General features: G+C 42.2%; 1 protein-coding gene across 19 annotated transcripts in view; it reads left to right on the forward strand.

Moving 5' to 3' along the window:
• KCNMA1 (potassium calcium-activated channel subfamily M alpha 1) overlaps positions 1-24,663 on the forward strand; it is an 856,444-nt gene that overhangs the window by 265,664 nt on the left and 566,117 nt on the right. For all 19 annotated transcript variants that reach the window (XM_040320626.1, XM_040320627.1, XM_040320632.1 and 16 more), the window contains exon 3: positions 4,678-4,739. In XM_040320626.1, coding sequence (XP_040176560.1) covers positions 4,678-4,739 — 62 coding nt within the window. The remainder of the gene's footprint in view (positions 1-4,677; positions 4,740-24,663) is intronic.

A 24,663-nucleotide genomic window follows, 5' to 3' on the forward strand; every position in this document is an offset into this window, starting at 1 on the left:
AATCTTTTTTTTTTTAACATGTCCATCTACTGTTTTTATGATTGTTAGGAGTGTACTCACTTGTATGAAATCCACATGCATCCGCAATTACATTCGGCCGAAAATATTGATTTATAAAATTTTCTGCAGCAAGGTTCCATCTTAATTGTGGGCATTGCGAATCCCACAAGCAAATACTTCCGGGAATCGTGAAGCTGAAGCCTCGTCACATGACCTGCTTCAAGAGTCACGTGACATTTAAAATCCTGCGAGAGTTCGTCATTATGGGCAATTACTAGTCTCCTGGAAAGCATGACGCTGTGCTCCCAGGAGACATAGCGAAAGACAGAGAGGCGACACGCCCACTCCCGCGGGAGACAGACCCGGAAGTGTCTGCATCTAAAAGACATTAAAAGGTATTTAAATAATTAAAAAAAAATTGGATAGCGAAATTTCGATCTACATAAGATGATGTTATGGATGATCTCTACTTATATTTAGGGTGAACCTCTGCTTTAAGGTTATCAGTGGTGTACACCAAGTTTCAGTGTTGGGACCCTTACCTAATATCTTTACTATTTATTTGGGCAACTAGGTGGCAACTGAGGTTTATTGTTGATAAATGTAAAGATGTGCACTTGGGATCTAAGAATATGCATGCCTCATACATACTAGGGGGAGTACAACTGGGGAAATTAATGGTGAAGAAGGATCTGGGGGTTTTGGTAGATAAGCTTAATAGCATGCAATACCAAGCTGCTGTTTCCAAAGCAAGCAAAGCCCTTTCTTGTATTAAAGAGGAAGTAAACCCCCTCTCTCTAAAAAAAAAAAAAAAAAAAAACCCTGCAAGAGAAAGGCATACTGAGCTAGTATGCATAGCATACTAGCTCATTATGAATTACTTACCTGAGATCGAAGTCCCCGCAGCGGTCCTCGGACACCACCTTCCGTCACCGCCATGGTACCCGGAGTAACTTCCGGGTATCACTGCTCCGGCACTTTGACTGGCCGGAGCAGCGATGACGTCACTCCCACGCATGGGCGTGGGTGCCGCCACTAATGGCATCGTCGCCGTTGGAAGCGGCACCATCAGTGCGCCTGCGCCCGATGTCTACTTTGCATGCACCATAGACATCAGTGCCTGTATTTTATTTGTTGCACCTACAGATAAGCCTCAACCACTTCCCGCCCGGCCTATAGCCGATTTACGTCCGGGAAGTGGTTTTGAAATCCTGACTGGACGTTCCAGAACGTCCTGCAGGATTTCATGCCGCGCGTGCCCGTGGGGGCGCGCGGCGATCGGTGATGTGACACCCTGCATCTCCGATCTCGGTAAAGAGCCTCCGGCGGAGACTCTTTACCACGTGATCAGCCGTGTCCAATCACGGCTGCTCACGATGTAAACAGGAAGAGCCGTTGATGGCTCTTCCTCACTCGCGTCTGACAGACGTGAGTAAAGGAGAGCCGATCGGCGGCTCTCCTGACGGGGGGTTCGCGCTGATTGTTTATCAGTGCAGCCCCCCCTCGGATCGCCACACTGGACCACCAGGGAAGCCCACCCTGGACCACCAGGGTGGGCCAAATAAAAAAATAAAAAGCTGAAAAAAAAAAAATCTTAAAAAAAAAAGCATTTAAAAAAAAAAAAAAAAATGCCAATCAGTGCCCACAAATGGGCACTGACTGGCAACATGAGAATCAGTGCTGCCCCACATTGTCTATCAGTGCCACCCTAGTGTCCATCAGTGCCACCCCACAGTGCCCATCCATGCCCAGTGCCCACCTATCAGTGCCCATCTGTGCTGCCCATGAGTGCCCATCAGTACCGCCTATGTGTGCCTATCAGTGCCGCCTATGTGTGCCCATCAGTGCCGCCTATGTGTGCCCATCAGTTCCGCCTATATGTGCCCATCAGTTCCGCCTATATGTGCCCATCAGTGCCGCATACCAGCGCCGCCAATCAGTGCCACCTCATCTGTGCCCATCAGTACTACCTCATCGATGTCCATCAGTGCCATCTCATCGGTGCCCATCAGTGCCGCCATATCAGTGCCCGTAATTGAAAGAGAAAACTTACTTATTTACAAAAAAAATTACAGAAAAAAATAAAAACGTAATTTTTTTTTCAACATTTTTAGTCTTTTATTATTTTTTTCCGCAAAAAAAAAAATCGCAGAGGTGATCAAATACCACCAAAAGAAAGCTCTGTTTGTGGGGAAAAAAGGACGCCAATTTTGTTTGGGTACAGTGTAGCATGACCGCGCAATTGCCATTCAAAGTGCAACAGTGCTGAAAGCTGAAAATTGGCTTGGGCGGGAAGGTGCGTAAGTGCCTGGTATGGAAGTGGTTAATCTAGGCGTACCTGTAGGTTAAAGGGGTTTACAACCACTTTAAGAGAGCTATGGACTGCAGAGAGAAAGATATCATTTTGCCCCTGTACAATTCATAAGCAAGACCTCATCTGGAATATGCAGTTCAGTTTTGGGCACCAGTTCACAAAAAGGATATGGGGGAACTGGAGAAAGTGCAGAGATGGGCAACTAAACAGATAAGAGGAATTGAGGCGCTCGGCTATGAGCAAAGATCAGAGGAACTGAATTTATTCTCTCCTGAAAGAATTGCTCTAAAAAAGGCCTGGATTCTTTCCTAAATGTACATAATATAACTGGATAATATCATATAGGTAAAGTTGATCCAGAGGATATCCAATTGCCTCTCTGGGGTTCAGGAAGGATTTTTTTCCCCTGCTGGAGCAAATTAGATCGATCATGCTTTGCTAGTTTTTTTTTTTTTGCCTTTCTCTGTATCGGCTGTGGGTATAGGATTGTGTAGATGGGATGATTTTTTTCCCCTCTATTATTGCTTAAACTAGCTAGACTTGTGTCCTTTTTCAACCCGACTAACTACTGTATGTAACAAAAATGCCAGCTTATTTAAATTGAAGACCATTTGTGCATTTGTTAGCCTCTTGGGACAACTTGACTGTGCCCTTTTCACGCAGGCTGCTGAAATTGGCCATCCAGATCGTTTTTCACCACCAAGAGTCATTGATTCAAATAAATCTTAAAAAGAGGGAAAGTTGGAATATCCCAACTGATCGGTGCTTTAGTCTATCCCATTTTCAAGGCTCTTTCTAAAGGTCCATACGTACGTTCAGAAAATCGTGCGAAAAATACTGCTCTTAAAGCGATTGTTTTAGATTATCAAAGTTAGTACTTGGCTTTTGAGAGACGATCACGACGATTCATGCAAAATTATCCACAGGGACAAGCACGAAAAAAATTCTTGCAAGATCGTATGTGTTTCATTTAATTAGTACCATTGTCCAAAAGTACAATACATTACATTACTTCCAAATTTTTGTTCTGTCGTATGAGAATTTTTGTAACTTTAGTAAACTCTTTATATTCTATATGAGATTAGCATGCAAAAAAAGACGATCATTCGACCGATAATCTCATTGTGTGTACCAGGCATTGCCCAGGTCTCCATGATTGCCTGCTCTCTCCTCCAAATGTGTTGTGAAATTCATAACCACTGTCATGCAGTGAAACAGAGTTTGAGGTTTATTCAGAAAGTCAAAACATTTAAGTGCCAGCCACTAAGCCGTCAATACAAAGTACAAGGCTAAGAAATGGGGAGTTAAATTCTATGCCTTATACCAGGGGTCTCCAAACGTTTCAAACAAAGGGCCCCTTTATTGTCCTTCAGACTTTAGGAGGGCCAGATTGTGGCCAGCACGGGCAGGAAATGTCACGGGCATCAGTGAGAATAAATATGGCCTCAGGTTTGGTATTTTCCCTATTCGTAAGAGGGATAGTATCCCATCATTGGTATCAGTGGAATATATAGTGCCCCAGTGGGAGGAACAGTGCCTCCTATCAGTGGGAGGAATTTTGCCCCAAGGGCTGGATAAAGGCTAGCAAAGGGACACATCTGGCCCTCAGGCCCCAACTTGGAGACCCCTGCCTTATACAAAGCAAACTAAGTGTATTTGTCACTGAAAATATGTTATTTTACTTGTTTGACACTTTTAGAAAGTCATACATAACCTTTATTTTCCAAGACAAGGAGTGATCAGCACATTCACCCTCATAAAAGCACATACTTGGCAGTCAGGCCCTGTTCAAATCAAGCGATTTGGAATCACAGGCAGAGTTGCTGTAATTTCTAATAGCACTACAATGCTGGCAAAACGCAGCACACGTTTTCAGGTGCCATTAATTTTTAATGGCAGCCTAAACAGATTTTGAGCTGCAGTCGTGTCAAACCTTATCACCCAAAATAAGCTCCTGCTCTCTTTTGGGTAACAAGCTTAGTGTGATTTTCCACGATTGCAGTGCTATTTACAATGCAGCTAAATTGCACTGTGTTTCAGTGACATTAAAAATGAATGGCACAGGAACACGTATGCTTTCAATGCAATTTCGAAACTTGGCGATTCTGCCCGTGATCCCAAATCGCTAGATGCGAACAGGGCCGTGGACTTGTGTGGGTATGCAAAACCCCTCTAATGCATACAAAAGTCCGTGACCGTCCAGGTGTTTCATTATTTTGGTCCTAAATTTTGAGATTGCTATCTGCAAACTCCCATCATTCCTACTCCTAGATGACCAAACTCAATGACAAAATATCACTGCCATAAACTATAACGTAAAGTGTAAATTATAATATGTTGTGTTTTTTTTTTTTTGTCTGCAGGTAGTGACTGTCTTCGCTCTGAGCATTGGAGCCCTAGTAATATACTTCATTGATTCATCCAAGTGAGTATAACACAGTATGTGTTTTAAGAACTGTCCATACAACATCTGGTGATTGATAATGTTTGCATTGCTGCTGTATGTGTATATGTGATATATGCCTGAGCAAAATCTGTAATGCATAATCCATCCAATTCTACTCACTCAGACTCTTATATACAAGGCAAGGTAAAAGCAATAACATATAAACTGTGACTGTCCTGTCCAAATTGAGCAATACCCAACACTAGAATACAAAATGGCATTGCCTGACATTTGTGCATGATACAACAAGAAACATAAATAGTCAAAATTGTAAAATGTCCCAAAAAACGGAAAAACATTATGTACCGTATTTATCGGCGTATAACGCGCATCCCCAACCTAGAAGGGAAATTCCAGGAAAAAAAAGAAAATACTTACAATTTGAATGCCCCTCGTCTGTGTCTTGCCCGGCGTCCATCGGCGGCCTTGTCCGGCTCGGTGCCGTCTGCGGCCTTGGTGGTGTCCTCCCCGCTTCTCCCGCGCTGTTTTTGAGCCAATCCCTGCCTCCCGCACTGTGTTTGAACACCGCCGCCGACATATATCGAGCACAGTACACTCGGACATGCTCGGCTCCTCTTGCATAAAGGCTAGGAGGCGGCACAGGGCGTGACCGCGAGCGGAGCCGAGCCTTGGCCGAGTGTATCCGTGTGTACTGCGCTCAGTATATGTCGGCAGCGGCGTTCAAACACAGCACGGGTATCGGAGTATATCGCGCACCCACAATTTTCCCTTGATTTTAAGGGGAAAAAAGTGCGCGGTATACGCCGATAAATACGATAAATATTACAAATACCATACAAAAAAGAAAACATTGCATGAAACAATTCATGAAGTGTCCAGTGCTATAATTTCATATATTAAAGTGTCCTGTGCAATCAAAATCATATATTCACTACAGTGCATTCCAAATGAATAGTGCCCCATGTAGTTAAACAAGCCCAGGTGCAGCAAAATCCATGTGATAAAATTCATCCAGGAAAAATTTCCAAAAGGAATCTCTCTATTCTGTGTCCACATTGTGATCTCCCCATCAATGCAGCCTCGTCTGTGCCCATTAATGCAGCGTGATCAATGCAGCGTGACCAGTACCCACCAATGCAGCCTCACCTGTGCCCATCAATGCAGTGTGACCAGTGCAGAGGAAGATGGAGGGCGGCCGGATCATCACAGAGAGGGGATTCCTCGCTGTAACATCTTTCATTTGAATTGCTGTCTGCTCGCGGTCACACACAGTCCTGCCTCCTGACTCGGCACATGTGACAGACAGAACACGTATCGGCATTGGACTTGGTGTTCTGTCTATCATTGGTGCCGGGTCAGGAGGCGGGACTGTGTTTCACCGTGAGCAGACGGCAATTCAAATGAAAGCAGTTACAGCGGGCAATCCCCGCCCTGGGATCTGGCCAGCTCGCCTCTTCCTCCCCACCCTTTCCCTGGGTGATCGCTGGAAGAACGGCTCCCATTCAACCCTGCCTGCCGGCAGTGCTCCCCCCCCCCCTCTTCGAGGCAGCCCATGCTTGCCCTTAATTGCTTTCCACTCGCAAACTGAGTAGAAAATTTGAGGACGGTAGGCTACACATAAGCGACAAAACACCCGTAGAAACGCTGGTTATCGCGCAAGACGCTTGAATCGAGCGTTTCCATTACTTTCTATGGGAAATACAAACGCTCAAAAATGCCCAAACCGCCCAATTCGCCCTGTTTGAGCTTCAGGCGTTCGGCGTCGGGTGTTTTGGAGTGGAGATGGCGACAAAACGCTCAGGTGTGAATGGGGCCTAAAGGCACTTTACAGGCGTTTTAGTGCTAGAACAGTGCCTGTAAACTGCCTCCCATGCCTCCCCAGTGTGAAAGCACGTGTGCTTGCAGGACAGAAAAAAAAGTTCTGCAAGCAGCATTTTTGGGGTGGTGCGTGAGCGCTGTATAACACCGCTCCTAAACTGCCCCTGCCCTGTCAGTCAAAACAACTTGGAATGTAATGGAGAATTCTGAAGCTTTAAGAACTGAATTGACCACTAGCTTGAAATTATTAAGGAAAAAAAGTTGTTACTCAATCTAACACACTGTCTGTTGAACGTTAGGGCGCCATTAAACAACTTTCTGCCTCATATGAGCATTATCAGCTTACCAGTGATAAGTTCATTAATGTTCTAGAAAGTATGAACAGGGAAGATTTACTAGAGGAATTAAACAGCTTCTAGGTTCTTAACCACTTCCCGCCTGGTCAATAGCATATTGACGTTTGGGAAGTGGTTCTGTTATCCTGACTGGATGTCTATTGACGTGCAGCAGGATAACATGCCGGCGCGCACCAGCGGGGGCACGCAGCACGGTGATCGCGAGTGCGGCGTGTCAGTCTGACACCCCGCATCTCCGATCGTGATAAGAAGCCTCTGTCAGAGGCTTCTTACCACATGATCAGCTGTGACCAATCAGCTGATCATCGCTTGAACCAGAAATTGCCGGTAAATGGCATTTCCCAGTTCGCACTGACAGGGAGAGTCGATCGGCGTCTCTCTCCCTGTCAGAGGGGGGGGGGGGGGTGTCTGTGCTGATAATCAGTGTACTTCAAGTAAACAACTCACCTGAATGAGTCTGCTGCACCAGATTTCCCTTTAACAATGTCAAAAACCGCACAATCGGCATCATTCAGCCAACAACGTCTTGCATAAAGGCAGAGGCAACTGAGACAACAGAGTTTGTCAGGTACGTACTTCGCAGAAATCTCACAAAGACTGGAGTCCGACATTTTGATAACCAACCTGAGAGCTACAGAAGTTGGAAATGTGCCTTCAGAACTGCAATCCGTGATCTTGGCATTACAGCTACTGAAGCATTGGATCTGCTGATCAGATGGCTTGGTCCTCTATCTGTTGCAAGTGTCAAACCATTAAGATCTGTTTTTATGGACAATCCTACAGCAGACCTCACAGCTGCATGGGATTGACTAGAGCAAAGTTATGTCAGTCTGGAAGTTATTTAAAAATGCTTTGTTCATGCTTCTGGAAACGTTCCCAAAGATATTTGGTAAGGACAACAAGAAGTTCCAGAGATTGAGTGACGACCTCTTTGAGCTTTAGCTAGCCAAGGCAGACCCAAAACTACCAAGACTCGGTTACCTGGACACTGCCAGAGGGGTAATCCCATTCGTCTCCAAGCTCCCGTTTACCCTGCACTAGGGTAATCGTACAAAAAAGTGAACAAGGTTTCCTTCCCTTCATTTTCTTTCTTCTGCAAATTCACCAGGAAAATTGCAGAGACCAAGAACGATCAAAGTTTTTCCTACAGTGCGTACAGTCTCTTCTCACACTTTTCTAAGAGTATCCAGTCTTCAGGGCAACTATGGGAACCGTAGAGGCCCAGTATCCATGAAAGACTGACATCATTCACACTCCGACACTCCTTGTGACTGCAGAGTAGGAAGATTATAACCCTAAACAAGAGTGTCCCATTCACAAGAAGCTACACCCGCTCAACAAATGTATCTGCTTTAGGAAAAGTCCTCTTGAAGAGCGTAAGGAGTTTTTAATAACATTTGAGGTATGTTTCAGGGTTTGTGCTTCTACTGAACATATTGCAAAGGACTGTAATATGCCCATCAAGTGCATAGCGTGTGGCCCCTAAGAACATGGGCAAGCCCTCCATCCACTTGAGCCCAGCTCTGCACAACCTGCTAACTCTCCTCCCAGGTCAACACATGGTGGGGAGAATACAGACCAAGTGCCTAATTCCACTATAATTTCTTCATCCTGCAATGAAGTTTGTGGAAAAGACCTCTGTGAATAAGTCATGTGCTAAAATATGCTTGGTGAACATATACCACAAGGATCATCCAGAAAAGACTCTAAAGGCGTATGCTATCTTCGATGATCAGAGCAATAGATCACAGAACTGTTTGATCGATTTGAAATAAAAGGCCAAAGCTCATCCTTGTACCTTGGGTACTTGTAGTGGAAATAAAGATATTTCTGGAAGAAGGGCTCATGAACTCATGGTATCTTCCCTCAAAGGTAACCTGCAATTATGCCTACCTACACTTGAGTGCAATCAGGGAAGAAATCCCTACTAGAGCTGCTGCCTTACATCACCCTCACCTAAAGGTAATGGCAAATGAGATACCGCCGCTTGAAAAAGATGCTCAGATCCTTCTGTTAGGAAGAGACATTCTAAGGATTCACAAGGTATACAGACAGTCAGTGGACCACCAGATGCCCCATTTGCCAAGTGCATGGATCTAAGTTAAAGTGGTGGTTCACCCTAAAAAACACGTTTTTACCATGAAATCCAGCATACTAGCGTGAGCTACAGTATGCCTTTATTTTTTGGCGCCGTACTCACAGTTTAATCCCGTAGTTACGTTTCAGACTCCCCGCGGGGAATGGGCGTTCCTATGCAGAGGGAACGTGATTGACGGCCGGCTATGGCGCGTCACGCTTCCCGAAAATAGCCGGAGTAGGACTCGGCTCTTCACGGCGCTATACGGCGCCTGCGCACAGACTCCTGCGCTGACTGTGCAGGCACCGTGAAGAGCCAAGTCCTATTTCGGCTATTTTCGGGAAGCGTGACGCGCCATAGCCGGCCGTCAATCACGTTCCCTCTGCATAGGAACACCCATTCCCCGCGGGGAGTCTGAAACTTAACTACGGGATTAAACTGTGAGTACGGCGCCAAAAAATAAAATAAAGGCATACTGTAGCTCGCGCTAGTATGCTGGATGGCATGCTAGAAATTTTTTATTTATTTTTTAGGGTGAACCCCCGCTTTAAGTCATAAGCAACGTCTGTATAGACAAAATGAAGAGACCTACCAACATTTCCTCATTCAAGACAAATGTTCTGCCAAATGACTGAAACACTTTGAGCCATTCCCACATCTTTACTGGGTGAAAGAGAAGACACGAATGGCAACATGATATCTGGGGTAACCCAAGCCCTTTCTCCTGCCATGATCACGACCTTGGCTCTACAGTGTTTAATGCAACCAGTGAAGATGATATACTGGCTCTTTCATTGGAAGACAAATATTTATCCAAGTAATGGACAATTAATTATTTCAAGATGACTCCAATAATTGGGTAGCTTACCTACCTTTTTGAAAATAATTTTTATTGAAAATATGCAATAGTACAAGAATGGACTAACAATCGAGTCCAGAAAAAAAATTGTATACAGAGAACACTGACAATTAGAGGGTGATAGTACATTTTAAACCTCTTCAACGGATTATCTAGTGGTTTTCGTCCCTTTCACCTCCCGCACCCCATCTGGGATCAAGATGTGCAGGAAGTAGCCAGGTTGGGCCACCAAGGGAGTATATAACATTCAGCTTGTCAACAAAATTAGCAGAGATGAGGTCAGTGGGTACAGCACTTGAAAAGCGGAGCTCCGGACCATCTATGCTTAAGGCTGAGAAACAAGTTTGAATTTGTCAACTGTGTCGAGGATGGTGTTGGAGATATTTTCCTGGGACATTATCCATGAGATTTTTTGTTTAGTTAATTGAAGGGAAACGGTCAGGTTTCCAGACCCGGGCGATAGTAATTTTGTTGCCTAAGAGGATGAAGCGAATCAGAGTCTGAGTTGGTTTGGGGGTTTTAGGATTAAGACAGTTGAGCAACTTGTCTACCTTTTTTGTCTCCCACATGTTTTCAGATAGTCCTGTATTTCACCTGAAGTTATTTGTGGTTTTTTTTGCATCCCGAACAATTTTCCTAGTTGTGGCTTAAATTTTAGTTGGTCTACCTGACCGTGGTTTGTTTTCAACAGAACCCCCCATTCTCAATTCCTTGGATATTTTCTTTTATATCCCTTTCCTGTTTTATACAGTTCAACGACCTTTTCCCATAGATCCTTTGACAATTCTTTTGCTTTCCCCATGACTCAGAATCCAGGAACAGTGCAGCACTGGATGGAAGATGCAAGGGTCTGTCAGGAGTCCAGAAACTAATTGACCTTTTATACACACACACACTAATTACAAGCAAACAGATCACAGGTGAGGATGGTTATCTTTAATAGCCATTCAAACACCTTTGTGTCAACTTGTGTGCATGTTATCAGGCCAAAATCAAAAATGTCAACTTTTGATCAGGGTCATTTGGGTAGTTTCTGCTGTGATTATGATTTAAAAACAGTAAACACAGTTGATTGGTAATAAATGGCTTCAGCCAAACACTAACCATGAGTGAAAAATGTTTTTTTCAGTAGATTATTTGGTCTGATAAAAAACCTAGATGTAGCTATTTTCTCATGCATAGACCACAAATTAAAGGTGGACTTGGCCTTCCGAACATTTGGCACTACTTCCTTGTGTCCGGACTCACACAGCTAGCCCAATGGTTTGCCCCTACCCATAATAGCCCCTGGAAAACATTTGAGTCTATTTCAATTTCCCCATTACATTTACAAGGCATTTTATGGTCTGGTTTAAAATCTCAGCACACAATCCTCAAACTAAATAGTAGCTCATTCTCATTAATTATGGGTCAGACTTGGAGATACCTTTTAAGCCATCATCGGAAGTCCCACATCTGGCCGCTTTTTTAGGAGACTATAGATTTACACAGGCCTACAAAGATAATGGCTCATTTTCACTATGGCTAAACAACAACCTGACCACACTATGGTCCTTGGTTATATGAAATCCCCCCCCCCCCCTTACCTTTCTCCAATCTAAATACACATTTCCTTTTTAAGAGTTCTCTCGCTACCTCCAAATTAAAAACTTCTATTCAGAACATTATTCATTATCAATCCAATAACCAAACACATGAGAAACAAACTTGAAACTATGTGTTTTTTCAGCTCTTTAGCGCCACCCTTTGGGCACCTTCTGCTAATGTTTGGTGAGCATTGCTTCCGAGCATGCGTGTTTGGACTTTTGTCCGACGGACTTGTGTACACATGATCCGAAAATCCGACAACAAACAATTGTTCATGGAAAATTTAAAGCCTGCCATCCAACATTTGTCCATGTAAAATCCGACAACAATTTGTCCGATGGAGCATACAAACGGTCGGATGATCCGCCAACAGCCTGTCATCACACAGTTCCCGTTGGAAAATCCGAGATTGTGTACGAGGCTTAACCGAGCAGTTTTGTTCAGAGAAAACCAAGTGAAGCTATTTTCCAGATTTTATATGACACCAGCAAAAATTCACTCCTTCTACCCTGCAGCCTCTCCCAATTGTTTCAGGGGATGTCCTGAACGAGGAACGTATTACACATCTTTTGGAGCTGTAAATATATTGATCCAATATGGCAGGCTGCAGCTAGTAGAATTAAGAAGGGATCAAACTAAAATATTGTCCTTTCACCACAAAAATGCCTTCTATATGCTACTATACCAAATATACCTTCACCCTGCAATAGATTGCTCCACTCATTATTTGTCTCTATTCAATGGATGATTGCACTTAATTGGAGATCAAATAACCTATGGTCTCAGGTTTTGTCCAGGATGGAAATGCTCAAACTGTCTGAAAGAATTCACCATACCTTTTATATGATAGTATGCACATTTTCAACAAAAAATAATTAGAATTTACCATAAATACTTAAACATGAGATGCATTTTTAATATAGATTCAATTACTGTCACACCAGTATACCCAACTCCTATTTTACTATCTGCTACATATGTTCTTTTGAAACTACAATGTTTTCTTATCGTATATGCCATGTCTATGACACAATTTGAAAACCTAAGGAAATGATACCACGTATTGTATAACTAATGTACAACACTGTATTGCTGAACGATATCACCCTCAGAGCCAGTTCACACAGGCGCAACTCGTCAGGCGACTTAGCCCACTGACAAGTTGCGCTTAGTTCTGTACAATGAAACCGTTCTAATAGGAGCGACTCAAGTCGCTCTGACTTAGAAAAAGGTTCTTGTACTACTTTGGAACGACTTCAGGGCGACTTGCATTGATTTCTATACAGAAGTAATTTTGCAAGTTGCCTCTGAAGTCGTGGGCAGATCGCCTTGCCGAGTCGCTTGGCAAGTCGTGCTGCCGCAGTGTGCACGGCTCTCACTGTATTGAAATTTTACTTTTGTCTTCCAACTCAAAACTTTTGTAAACAAACAAAAAAAAGACATTTTTTTTTTTTTTTTGTGTTGTCATTCATGTTCTCTGAAAAATGGCCAAGAAATCATAAATTCTGCCAGGGTATGTAAACTTATGAGCACAACTGTGTGTGTATATATAATACATACACACATTTTTGTTACACAAAAAAAGGAGGTGTCTTGATCCACCACAATTAAATCTACAATATAGGGGAGTAATGGTACATTAAGTATTCAAAATTCGTCCACAAGGGGGCCCAAGGGACGCAGTTGAGGTAGACCCAAATCGTATAAACCGAAAGAGAGAATGTTTTTTTTTTTACACTTCTTTTGGATTTTCATGGGGACCAAATGTTTCTTTTTATGTTTCTGGATTTTAGAAATAATGCAGTAAAGAAAGTTTTGAATGTTTTCTGCTATGGTACATTTATATATGCTATTTATAGTTTTCATTTTTATATAGCTGTAGACTATACATAAAACATCTTGTAACAGTAAAAAATTTGAAATAAATTACTTTTTAGACATTTAAATATTTGGTACACACGCTTGCATAAAAAAATAAGGGGTTGAAATAGAATTATGCACCAGAAGACCCTGACTCCAAAACTAGGAAGAAAAATGAACAGAAATGTGATTTAAAAGACAAGGAAAACCTTTCAGGCTAATTGAGTGATGCAGACTGAGTCTCAGTAAAAGCTGAGTCAGGGCTTCAGTTTTACATTGGCCGGGAGTTAACAATTTGACAGCCGCATGAATGCTGAAGAGACAGTTCAGAGAATGCTGCATTTTTGGCATGGATTGATGCTTCGTGAATTCTACTATGACTGAATACAGATTTGTTTTTTGTTTTGTTTGTTTTTGTACCTTACAGCTGATACTTTTCAGCTCAGGGTCTGTTCATTTCTAGTACCTAAAATTTTGAATTTCCAGACTCGTAGGTAACTTTACACAGTGATGACGTTTTTTCTTTATCGTCGTGGGACACAGGAATTCAAGAAATCTGTGATCTCTTTCCTGCCATACAGCCTAGAGGGCAACCTAAGCCTATACTCCACTTATGGTTCTGTGGCCAGTTGTCGCCCCAGCTGGCTAGCGAGCACAGGCACACCTTTAGCTAAGTGCTGGGTTGCCTGTAAAAGCCCCATTCTGGACCAGGGCAGCTGACGAGTTAAACTACTTGTGAAAACACATGACTGGACTCTTGAGATCTGTGTTTTGTGTTTCCCTGGCCAACAGCCCCCCACCCTGGTAGGGTTACCTGCTACGTTGGCTAGACCAGTAAGTAGGCACCTTTTTTATTATTATTTTTTTCTCGGATGTGATGGCAGCTGCCGTTACACCCAGGGGTGGTCGGTCCTGCAAAGTCTTCTTCTCCCCTCCAGTCCTGTCTCCAAGCTTCCCTCCTGGGATGTGGGGCATGCCTGACTGCTACATGTATCTCTGCCTGTATCCCATGGTTTTGACTGCTTTCATGTGCTCTCCACCTTCCCTTCCCTGGCTGGTATGTGCCTTGGACCCCAGTGTCATTTCCTGTGGAGTGAGGCTGTGGTGGGCATGTACTGGGCAGGCTGGGTACCTCCATTTTGCTTTTGGGCACTTGGCCGCCTCCTGCTGTTCTGGTAAGTATGCCAAGTATGGAGCTAGGGGCAGCTGTGCGCCCGTTGTTATCCTCTGCTGACCAACCCAGTAGGGAGTGGACGCTTTCTGATGATGTGCCTGGTGTTTGCTGTAACTGGTCATTCATTTTGATGGGGAGGTTTGGTCAGCTGTATATGTGCACTGGCACTGGTTCGGGCCCAGCGTGTTGTGAGCACCAATGGCCCTGCCTTCTGCCTGTTTGTGGCAACCTGCTGGTGCCCTCTGATGTGGTCTTTTTGGCTTCTGAGGGGGCTGTATGCTCTGTCTAGGGAATAGGGGGGTTCAGTGCTCCAGAGTCTCTTGTGGCCTCTGCGAGGCTGTTATACAGTTCCCAGGGGGTATTCACTTTTGTTTCCTCTAAGGTCTTGTCCCTGGTGGCTAGGGTGACACCAAGATAAGTCTCTGCTGCTGCGGAGGCCTATCTTTCTTTCTTGTGGACCTGGTGAACGTGGCCCTTGAATCCTCTTGGCGCTGTGCCTGTGCAAAGATAGGCACTGGTAGCTGTATTATTTTCCCTATTGCGGCTTACCTCTGGAGCTGCAGAGGAGGAAACAATCCTCTTTCTAATTATGAGCTGTACCATTCTGCTGGGGTTTTTCTCCTACCCTTCTTTCTTGATCTATTTATATACAAGACCTGGGAACATCCGCAGCTGACAAAACATTTTGGATGGGGATGGGGCTTTGGTGGGGCTTCAGTGGGGCTTCAAGTGAGCTTTGCCATAGACTTCTATAGAGGCTTTGAACATGCTTTGAAGTACCACTGAAGCTACACTGGGTATATACGTTTTTGAAGCAAAGAAAAAGCAGGTGTAAACGGGGCTGTAAGCCAACGATTTTATTTAGTGACATGAGCTTTGACTAGCGTTCAGAGAGCTTTAACAAAGCCTGTCGGAAACCTTGTTGAAGCCCTGTTGACGTCGAACCTAGTGTTCACCTAAAGGTGCTAGCGTAACCACATGTCAGTAACAACCCATGTAATCGTACATGCAAAAATAAAAATAAAAAATTAAAGCGGGGGTTCACCCTAAAAAAAATCCAGCATGCTAGCATCAGCTACAGTATGCCTTTATTTTTATTTTTTTCGCTGTACTCAGTTTAATCCATTAGTTAAGTTTCAGACTCCCTCGGGAAGTAGGCGTTCCTATGAAGAGGAAGTAACATGATTGACGGCCGGTTTTGGCGCGTCACGCTTCCCGAACATAGCCGAAATAGGACTTGGCTCTTCGCGGCGCCTGCGCAGTCAGCTCCTAGTCTGTGCGCAGGCGCCGTATAGCGCCGTGAAGAGCCGAGTCCTACTCCGGCTATTTTCGGGAAGCGTGACGCGCCATAGCCGGCCGTCAATCATGTTCCCCTCTTCATAGGAACACCTACTCCCCGCGGGGACTCTGAAACTAAACTAATGGATTAAACTGTAAAAACGGCGCAAAAAAATAAATAAAGGCATACTGTAGCTGACGCTAGTATGCTGGATGGCATGGTAGAAAGTGTTTTTTTAGGGTGAACCTCCGCTTTAAGTTAAAATATGTGTAATGAAATGGAATGACCTAGGGAAAAAGTATTGAACATATGAAGAAAGGGAGGTGCAAAAAGGCATGGAAAGTCAAGACACCAACTGAAATCTATCAGTAAATAGAAAAAAAAACTGTCCCTTGTCAGTGCAAATTAATTTTATATATAAAGTGCAGCGCTAGAAGTGAATGACGCATGTCACTTAAATGAGCAAATACTGTATATAAAAGAAGAGTTCTAAAAAAACAAGAAAAATATTAAAATGGTGTGGTAATCCCACATCTGTGTTAAGTAGGAATCCTATAAGAACCTGGTGACACCTCACACGCTCAGACTCTGCTTACCAGACAGCCAGTGACTATCTATTAGAGTGGTCAATCTGTGCTTGCATGTATTCCAGCTCACCAGCATAGATAACCAAGCGTTCACTCTCCAGCATGTAGCACCATCCAGTATGTAGTACAACCACGAGATGGATGTCAGTAGGGTAAAAGCCAAACACTCCAGAGCACCAGACTGGTTCAGATATAAAAGGAAAAGATGGCCAAATATAGTGTAATACTGCTTAAAACAACAATTTATTGAATAAAGCTAAGATGCACTCGCATATTTCAAGATTAATAGAGGTATGTAAAGGCATTACAGACGCCAACAATACACGATTTCAGAGACAAAAATAGCCAATTCTCCACCGCACATGCGTAGTGGTGTTTGTACTACTTCCTGACCAGTTTCATCACAACTTGCGTCATCAGGGGTATGCGTGCACACCTCGCCATGCATTTGATATAGACACCGCCCCGGGAGAGGATCATAGTGATTGGTTATTTTCTCACAGCCACTTAGCCTGATAATTAGAAATTTCCAGTCAGCTGAAGTCCTGAGGCACTGCTGACATCTTGTGGGCAAAAAAGAATTGGCACTCTCTTTAGAATCCACAGATACAGCGAGATACAAAAAACTCATCTATATAATAAAATGAAAATGCAAAATGAATTCATTTAGTGTATCAATTTGTGCACAAGTAAATTTTTAACATTAATCAAGGTTAATCGCTTCATAAACACGGACCTGATCCTGCCAATACCTAAATAATTTCCCGGTGGTATGTCGATAACTGACCTACATTATGCACATTATAGGACATACTGTTAAAATTCTTCTAAAACATATAAAACATATTGATTAAAAACAAAAATATTGAATGGATTTTTTTGCATTTTCATTTTATTATTATTAATAGATGGATATATATGCAAAGAAGTAGAGAAGAACCGCACCCGGTGTACAACAAGTGCCAGCAAACAGGTCTTCCCACCAACTATATATATATATATATATATATATATATATATATATATATATATATATATATATATATATATGAATAAAGTTCAAGAGTTGCTGCACTTAAAATCGTTTCTTTATTTTTCAAATATCTTCATAAAGGTTACATACCAAAAAAACATTCAAAGTTATTAAGACATGGATTTCCGTTTCAGGCTTACATGTTTACACCCTTCCTTAGATCAGTCAGAACACATCTAACAATTTAATGAAAGTCATGTGATTTTAAACATTTTACAAGCCACATCACATATGGAATCAATTACATGGTTAATTGCTCACTAATACAATCCAATTCCTACATGGTTATTTCAAGTATTTCACACCAAAGATACAAATAAGGGTTATTTCTTCTAAAACATATAAAACTTATTGATTAAAAACAAGATATTTATATATCTATCTATAATAAATATACACACACACAGGCGGTCCCCGGCTTACAAACAAGATTGGGTCTGTAGGTTTGTGAAGTTGAATCTGTAAGTTGGGACAGGTACATTTTTAAGTGTAGCTCCAGCTACACTTAAAAAAACTAAGCTAAAAAAACTTTTAATCTTTTTGGATAGCATAGGGAAGGGTTAACACCCTTGTAACTTTGTTTTGCTGTCTGTGTCCCTGTTCAGAAGATTTCACCTCACTTTCTGTCCCTATGAAAATTTGGGGTTGTTGTGGAAACAAGGATTGGTGATAAAGCATCAGTGGAGTTACTTTTTTCCCATAATAACTTACAGGAGTGAATTTCCCTTCCTATGGGTATATTTCCTCTCACTTCCTGTTGTCTCCCTCCGTTTGTAAGTAGGAGTCGTTTGTAAGTTGGATGTTTGTAAGAAAGGGACCACCTGTAGTTGTGTTCATAAGTTTACTGTCATGGACATGCAATAATGTCTGGCAGCTTACCTTCTCCTCCATGTGTCCATTAGAGGCCTGACTCTTTCTGGCTGCCTTTTATCACCTCTCCTCCCTGTATGGCTCCACCCCAGGCCATTACAGGAACTATATATAAACTAGTGCACTGCAGGTCTGCTTTGCTGGTCAACTTTGTTAGCTTGTGTTCCTGTTTGCCGTGTGCTACGTTAACCTTTCTGTGTACCGATTTTGGCTCGTCTCTGACTACTCCTGTTTGCCTGTTACCCTGACCTTTGGCCTGTCCCTTGGTTACCCTCGTCAGCCTGTTACCCCGACCTCAGCTTACCCATCACTACGGAGCGTGACCTGGGGGACTCCAGGGGCCGCGACCTGGGTTCAGTTGCAGCGAAGGAGGCTCTGGTGAACACCTGCTGGACCTTAGATTCCGCGCCCTGGGGAATCTTGGGCTCACGTTTCCTGTCCATCCGCAGCAGTCCGCTATTGGGTTCACTACCTTGCGGTGCACCCCTGTCAACGGGGGGCAATTGTCACCTAGCCACAGGTGACCTGGCATTTACATAACACAAAAACTTTTCTTTCACTCATGGTTAGTATTTGGCTGAATCCATTTATTATCAATCAACTGTGTTTACTCTTTTTAAATTATAATTGCAACAGAAACTACCGAATGGCCCTGTTCAAAAGTTTTCATACGTCAGTTCTTAATACCGTGTATTCCCCCCTTTAACATCAATAACAGCTTGAAATCTTTTGTGGTATTTGTGGATGAGGCTCTTTATCTTCTCAGATGGTAAAGCTGCCCATTCCACTTGGCCTTCAGTTCCTGTAAATTCGTGGTCTATTTTGCATGAACTGCGTGTTTGAGATCTCCCCAGAGTGGTTTAATGAAATTGAGGTCAGCAGACTGAGATGGCCACTCCAGAACCTTCACTTTATTCTGTTGTAGCCAATGACAGGTCGACTTGGCCTTGTGTTTTGGATCATTGTCATGTTGGAATGTCCAAGTATGTCCCATGCGCAGCTTCATGGCTGATGAATGCAAATGTGCCTTCAGTATTTTTTTATAACATACTGCATTCATCTTGCCTTCAATTTTGACCAAATTTCCTGTGCCTTTGTATCTCGCACATCCCCAAAACATCAGCGTTTCACCACCGTGTTTCACAGTATGAATGGCGTACTTTTCATCATAGGCCTTGTTGCCTCCTCTCCAAATGTAGTGTTTATAGTTGTGTCCAAAAATATACATTTTGATCTCATCACTCCAAATGACTTTATGCCAGAAGGTTTGAGAGCTGTCTCTGTGCTATATGCGTATTGTAAGCGGGAACCTTTGTAGCATTTGCGTAGTAATGGCTTTCTTCTGGCAACTCGACCATGCACCCCATTATTATGTATCTTGAAACAGCCACACCACATGCTTTCAGAGAGTCATGTATTTCACCTGAAGTTATTTTGTGGGTTTTTCTTTACATCCCAAATATTTTTTCTGGTAGTTGTGGCTGAAATTTTAGTTGGTCTACCTGACCATGGTTTGGCTTCAACAAAACCCCTCATTTTCCACTTCTTAGAGTTTGGACACTGCTGATTGGCATTCTTAATTCCTTGTATATCTTTTTATATCCCTTTCCTGTTTTATACAGTTCAGCTACCTTTTCATGCAGATCCTTTTGACAATTATTTTGCTTTCCCCATGACTCCAAATCCAGAAGCGTCAGTGCAGCACTGGATGAAAGATGCAAGGGTCTGTCAGGAGTCCAGAAATGCATTGACCTTTTAGACACACACACACACACACACACACACACACACACACACACACACACTAAATACAAGCAAACAGATCACAGATGAGGATGGTTACCTCTATTAGGCTTTCAGACCCATTTGTGCCAACTTGTGTGCATGTTAGGCCAAAATCACCAGGCTATGTAAACTTTTGATCAGGGTCATTTGGTTAGTTTCTGTTGCCATTATGATTTAAAGAGTAAACACAGTTGATTGATAATAAATGTTTTCAGACAAACACTAACAACGAGTGAAAGAAACGTTGTTGTGTCCTCATTCATATTCTCTGAAACATTGCCAAAAAATCATAAATTCTGCCAGGGTATGTTAACTTATGAGCACAACTGTATATAATATACTGTGTATATTAATGCCTGTATTATCTGGTAATATGTTCGTGCATCTTAGCTTTATTCAATAAATAGTTGTTTTATGCAGTATTACCCTATCTTTGGTCATGGTTACCTTTTTTTTTATATCTGAACCTGTCTGGAGTGTTTTTAGTTTACCCTACTGACATCCCTCTTGTGATTGTACTACATACTAGATGGTGCTGCACGCTGGAGAGTGACCGTTTTGATTATCTATGCTGGTGAGCTGGAATACACGCAAGCGCAGATAGATCACTCTAATAGAGGGTCAGTGACGGTCTGGTAAGCATGATCTGAGCGTGTGAGGTGTCACCGGCTTCTTATAGGATTCCTACTAATCAACACAACTGCACTGTTTTAATATTTTGTTTTGGGAGTCTCTTTTTATATATTTGCTCATTTAAGTGGCTCATTGAAGCCATCTACTTCTAGCGCTGCAATTTATATATAAAATTGTTTGTGTTGTATCTTGGCACAGTGCATAGTAGCTTTTTTTCTACAATACTTTATCTGGTGTGGATTTATGGACCTTTTTTGTTACAGTGCAAATAAAAAGGGGTCTCTTTACCAAGGTGTCACACAAGAAATCTCATGATGGGTAAAAGCAAAGGGCTCTCTCAAGACTTTCACAACCTTATTGTTGCAAAACATACTGATGGCATTGGTTACACAAGGATTTCTAATGTTCTGAATGTTCCAGTGAGCACTGCTGGGGCCATAATCCTGAAGTGGAAAGAACATAAACTCGCCATAAACCAGCTATGCCCAGGTGCTCCTTGCAAGATTTCTGACAGAGGAGCAAACATAATAATCAGAAGAGTTGTCCAAAAGCCAAGGAACATTTGAGGAGAGCTTCAGAAAGAACATAAGGTACAATTGTTTCAAAGAAAACTATAAGTAATGCACTCAACCACCATGGCCTGTATGCACGTTCCCCACGCAAGACTCAAATTTTGAAAAGTTAATTTAAAGTTTGCTGCACAACATTTAGACAAGCCTGTGAAATACTGGGAGAATATAGTCTGGTCAGATGGAAATGTAACTCTTTTTGGATGCCATAATACACACCATGTTTGGAGGTCAAATGGCCCTGCACATCTGTCCAAAAACACAATGCCAACAGTGAAGTTTGGAGGTGGGAACGTCACGGTGTGGGACTGTCTTTCAGCATACCGTACTGGCAAACTTCACATCCATTAAAGGATGAATGAATGAAAAAATGTACCAAGACATTCTTGATAAAAATCTGCTGCCATCTACCAGGATGATGAAGATGAAACAAGGGTGGACATTTCAGCAAGACAATGATTCCAAACACAAAGCCAAGAAAGCGCTCAATTGGGTTTAAAGAGAGCAAATAAAGCCCCTAGAATTGCCCAGGCCAATCACCTGACTCGAGTCCAAAAATCTATGAAAATAACTGAAGATCAGAGTTCATAGAAAAGGCTCTTGGATCCTGTATGATTTGAAGAGGGCGATTGGGCCAAAATCCCACCAGACCAATACATGCAACTAGTTTCTCCATACAGGAGGCATGCTGAAGCTGTCATTACCAACAAAGGATTTTGTATAACATATTAAATACATTTCAGTTGGCACGCTCAATGCTTTTTACCTGTGTCATTCCATTTGATTACACATAACTTAATTTCTGAACTTACCGTATATACTCGAGTATAAGCCGAGGTACCTAATTTTACCACAAAAAAATGTGAAGACGTATTGACTTGAGTATAAGCCTAGGGTGAGAATGCAGCAGCTACTCAATGCGGAAAACGGGGTCAACAATGCCCATTTGCGCACCTCACTGTGCTCATTTAATTAAAAAAAAAATCCGTACTTTTTTTGGCTCTGCTTAACTTCTGCATACTTTCAGCTATTAAATCCATTCAACTTTTAAAATGTTCATCTCTTTCAGCTAATGATGGGACTTCAACTTTTTTTCCTACTATTTATACTTTTTAAAATATTACTCCTTTTTAACACTTTTTTTAACATTGAAGTCAATGAGAGCATGTGACAGTTTTTGATGGGGCAATAGGATGGGGGGCACTTTTTGATGGGGGGGCAGTTTGATGGGACAATAGGATGGTAGTAATTTTGATGGGTAGAGTTTTTAATGGGACAATTTGATGGGGGCACTTTTTAATGGGGCAATAGGATAGGAGCACTTTTGATGGGGCAATAGGATGGGGCAATTTTGATGGCAGTTCTTAATTGGGGAATTTGTAGGGGGAAGTGTTTGATGGGACAATAGGATGGGGGCAGTTTTTGATGGGGGCAATTTGATGGTAGTTTGGTATTATGATGGGAGAAATTTGATGGGGCAGTTTTGATGGTAGAAATTGTATGGGGCAATTTTATGGGGGAGCTCCTGCAAAAGGTAATTACTTTTAAAAATAAGCTAATTAGTGGGAATGCTGATTCTCACTAGAACTTTTTCTTATGGATTTAAGCTATTCATCCAGTTGGCTTTAGTAATTCAGCTATTCAGCATTCCCACACATTTTCTGCAGGAAATGCATTTTCTAGTTATTACTTACACTTTTGCTCATAAGTTTTCATAAAATGTATGATTTCTTGGCCATTTTTCAGAGAATATGAATTATAACACATACATTTCTTTCACTCATGGTTAGTGTTTGGCTGAAGCCATTTATTATCAATCAACTGTGTTTACTCTTTTTAAATCATAATGACAACAGATACTACCCAAATGACCCTGATCAAAAGTCTTCATACCCTGGTGATTTTGGCCTGATAAGCACACAAGTTGACAAAAAGGTGTTTGCATGGCTATTAAAGGTAACCATCCTCACCTGTGATATGTTTGCTTGTAATTAGTGTGTGTGTATAAAAGGTCAATGAGTTTCTGGATTCCTGACAGACCCTTGCATCTTCCATCCAGTGCTACACTATTGTTCCTGGATTTGGAGTAATGGGGAAAGCAAAATAATTGTCAAATGATCTGTGGGAAAAGGTAGTTGAACTGTATAAAACAGGAAAGAGATATAAAAAGATATCCAAGGAATTGAGAATGCCAATCAGCAGTGTTCAAACTCTAATCAAGAAGAGGAAAATGAGGGGTTCTGTTGGTCTACCTGACTGTGGATTGGTTTTAACACAAATTTCAGCCACAACTGTCAGGACAACTGTTGGGGATGCAAATAAATACCAACAAATAACTTCAGGTGAAATAGACTCTCTGAAAACATGTGGTGTGGCTGTTTCAAGATGCACAATAAGGAGACACATGAAGAAAGATAGGCTGCATGGTCGAGTCGCCAGAAGAAAGCCATTACTACACAAATGCTACAAAGTATCCCGCTTACAATACGCCAAACAGCACAGAGATAAGCCTCAAACCTTCTGGCACAAAGTCATTTGGAGTGATGAGACCAAAATTGAGCTTTTTGGCCACAACCATTAACGATACCTTTGGAGAGGCGTCAACAAGGCCTATGATAAAAGGTACACCATTCCTACTGTGAAACACGGAGGTGGATCACTGATGTTTTGGGGATCTATGAGCTACAAAGGCACAGAAAATTAGGTCAAAATTGATGGCAAGATTAATGCAGTATGTTATGAAAAATTATTGGAGGAACATTTGCATTTATCAGCCAGGAAGCTGCGCATGGGACGTACTTGGACATTCCATCATGACAATGATCCAAAACACAAGGCAAAGTCGACATGTCATTGGCTACAGCAGAATAAAGTGAAGATTCTGGAGTGGCCATCTCAATCTCCTGACCTCAATATCATTTAGCCACTGCTCAAACCTGCAGTTCATGCAAGACTCATCCACAAATACCACAAAAGACTTCAAAGTGTCATTGATGTTAAAGGGGGCAATACACGGTGTTGGGGTTCGTAAACTTTTGATCATGGTCATTTGGGTAGTTTCTGTTGTCATTATGATTTAAAAAGAGCAAAAACAGATAATTGATAATAGCTTCAGCCAAACACTAACCATAAGTGAGAGAAAAGTTTTTGTTATTCAAATTCTCTGAAAAAGAAATCATAAATTCTGCCAGGGTATGTAAACTTATGAGCGCAACTGTATTCCTCTATATAGACATGGCATAACATAGGTATATTTAACATTGTGTGAGTTATTATTTCTGTGGTCACACACTTAGACTGAAGCAGTTAAACTTTCTGGGAGGAGAAAATATTTTTTTCGTGTGAATTTATTCACTATGTGCTTACTATTTAAACAAATGTGGACAGCTCTAATTTTCCAGGACATACATGGAAGCAGACAGTTGCTGTAATTCATAATGGGTGAGTCTGGGTGT

The sequence above is a fragment of the Rana temporaria genome, chromosome 8, assembly GCF_905171775.1.
Source record: "Rana temporaria chromosome 8, aRanTem1.1, whole genome shotgun sequence".
NCBI classification, from domain to species: Eukaryota; Metazoa; Chordata; class Amphibia; order Anura; family Ranidae; genus Rana; species Rana temporaria.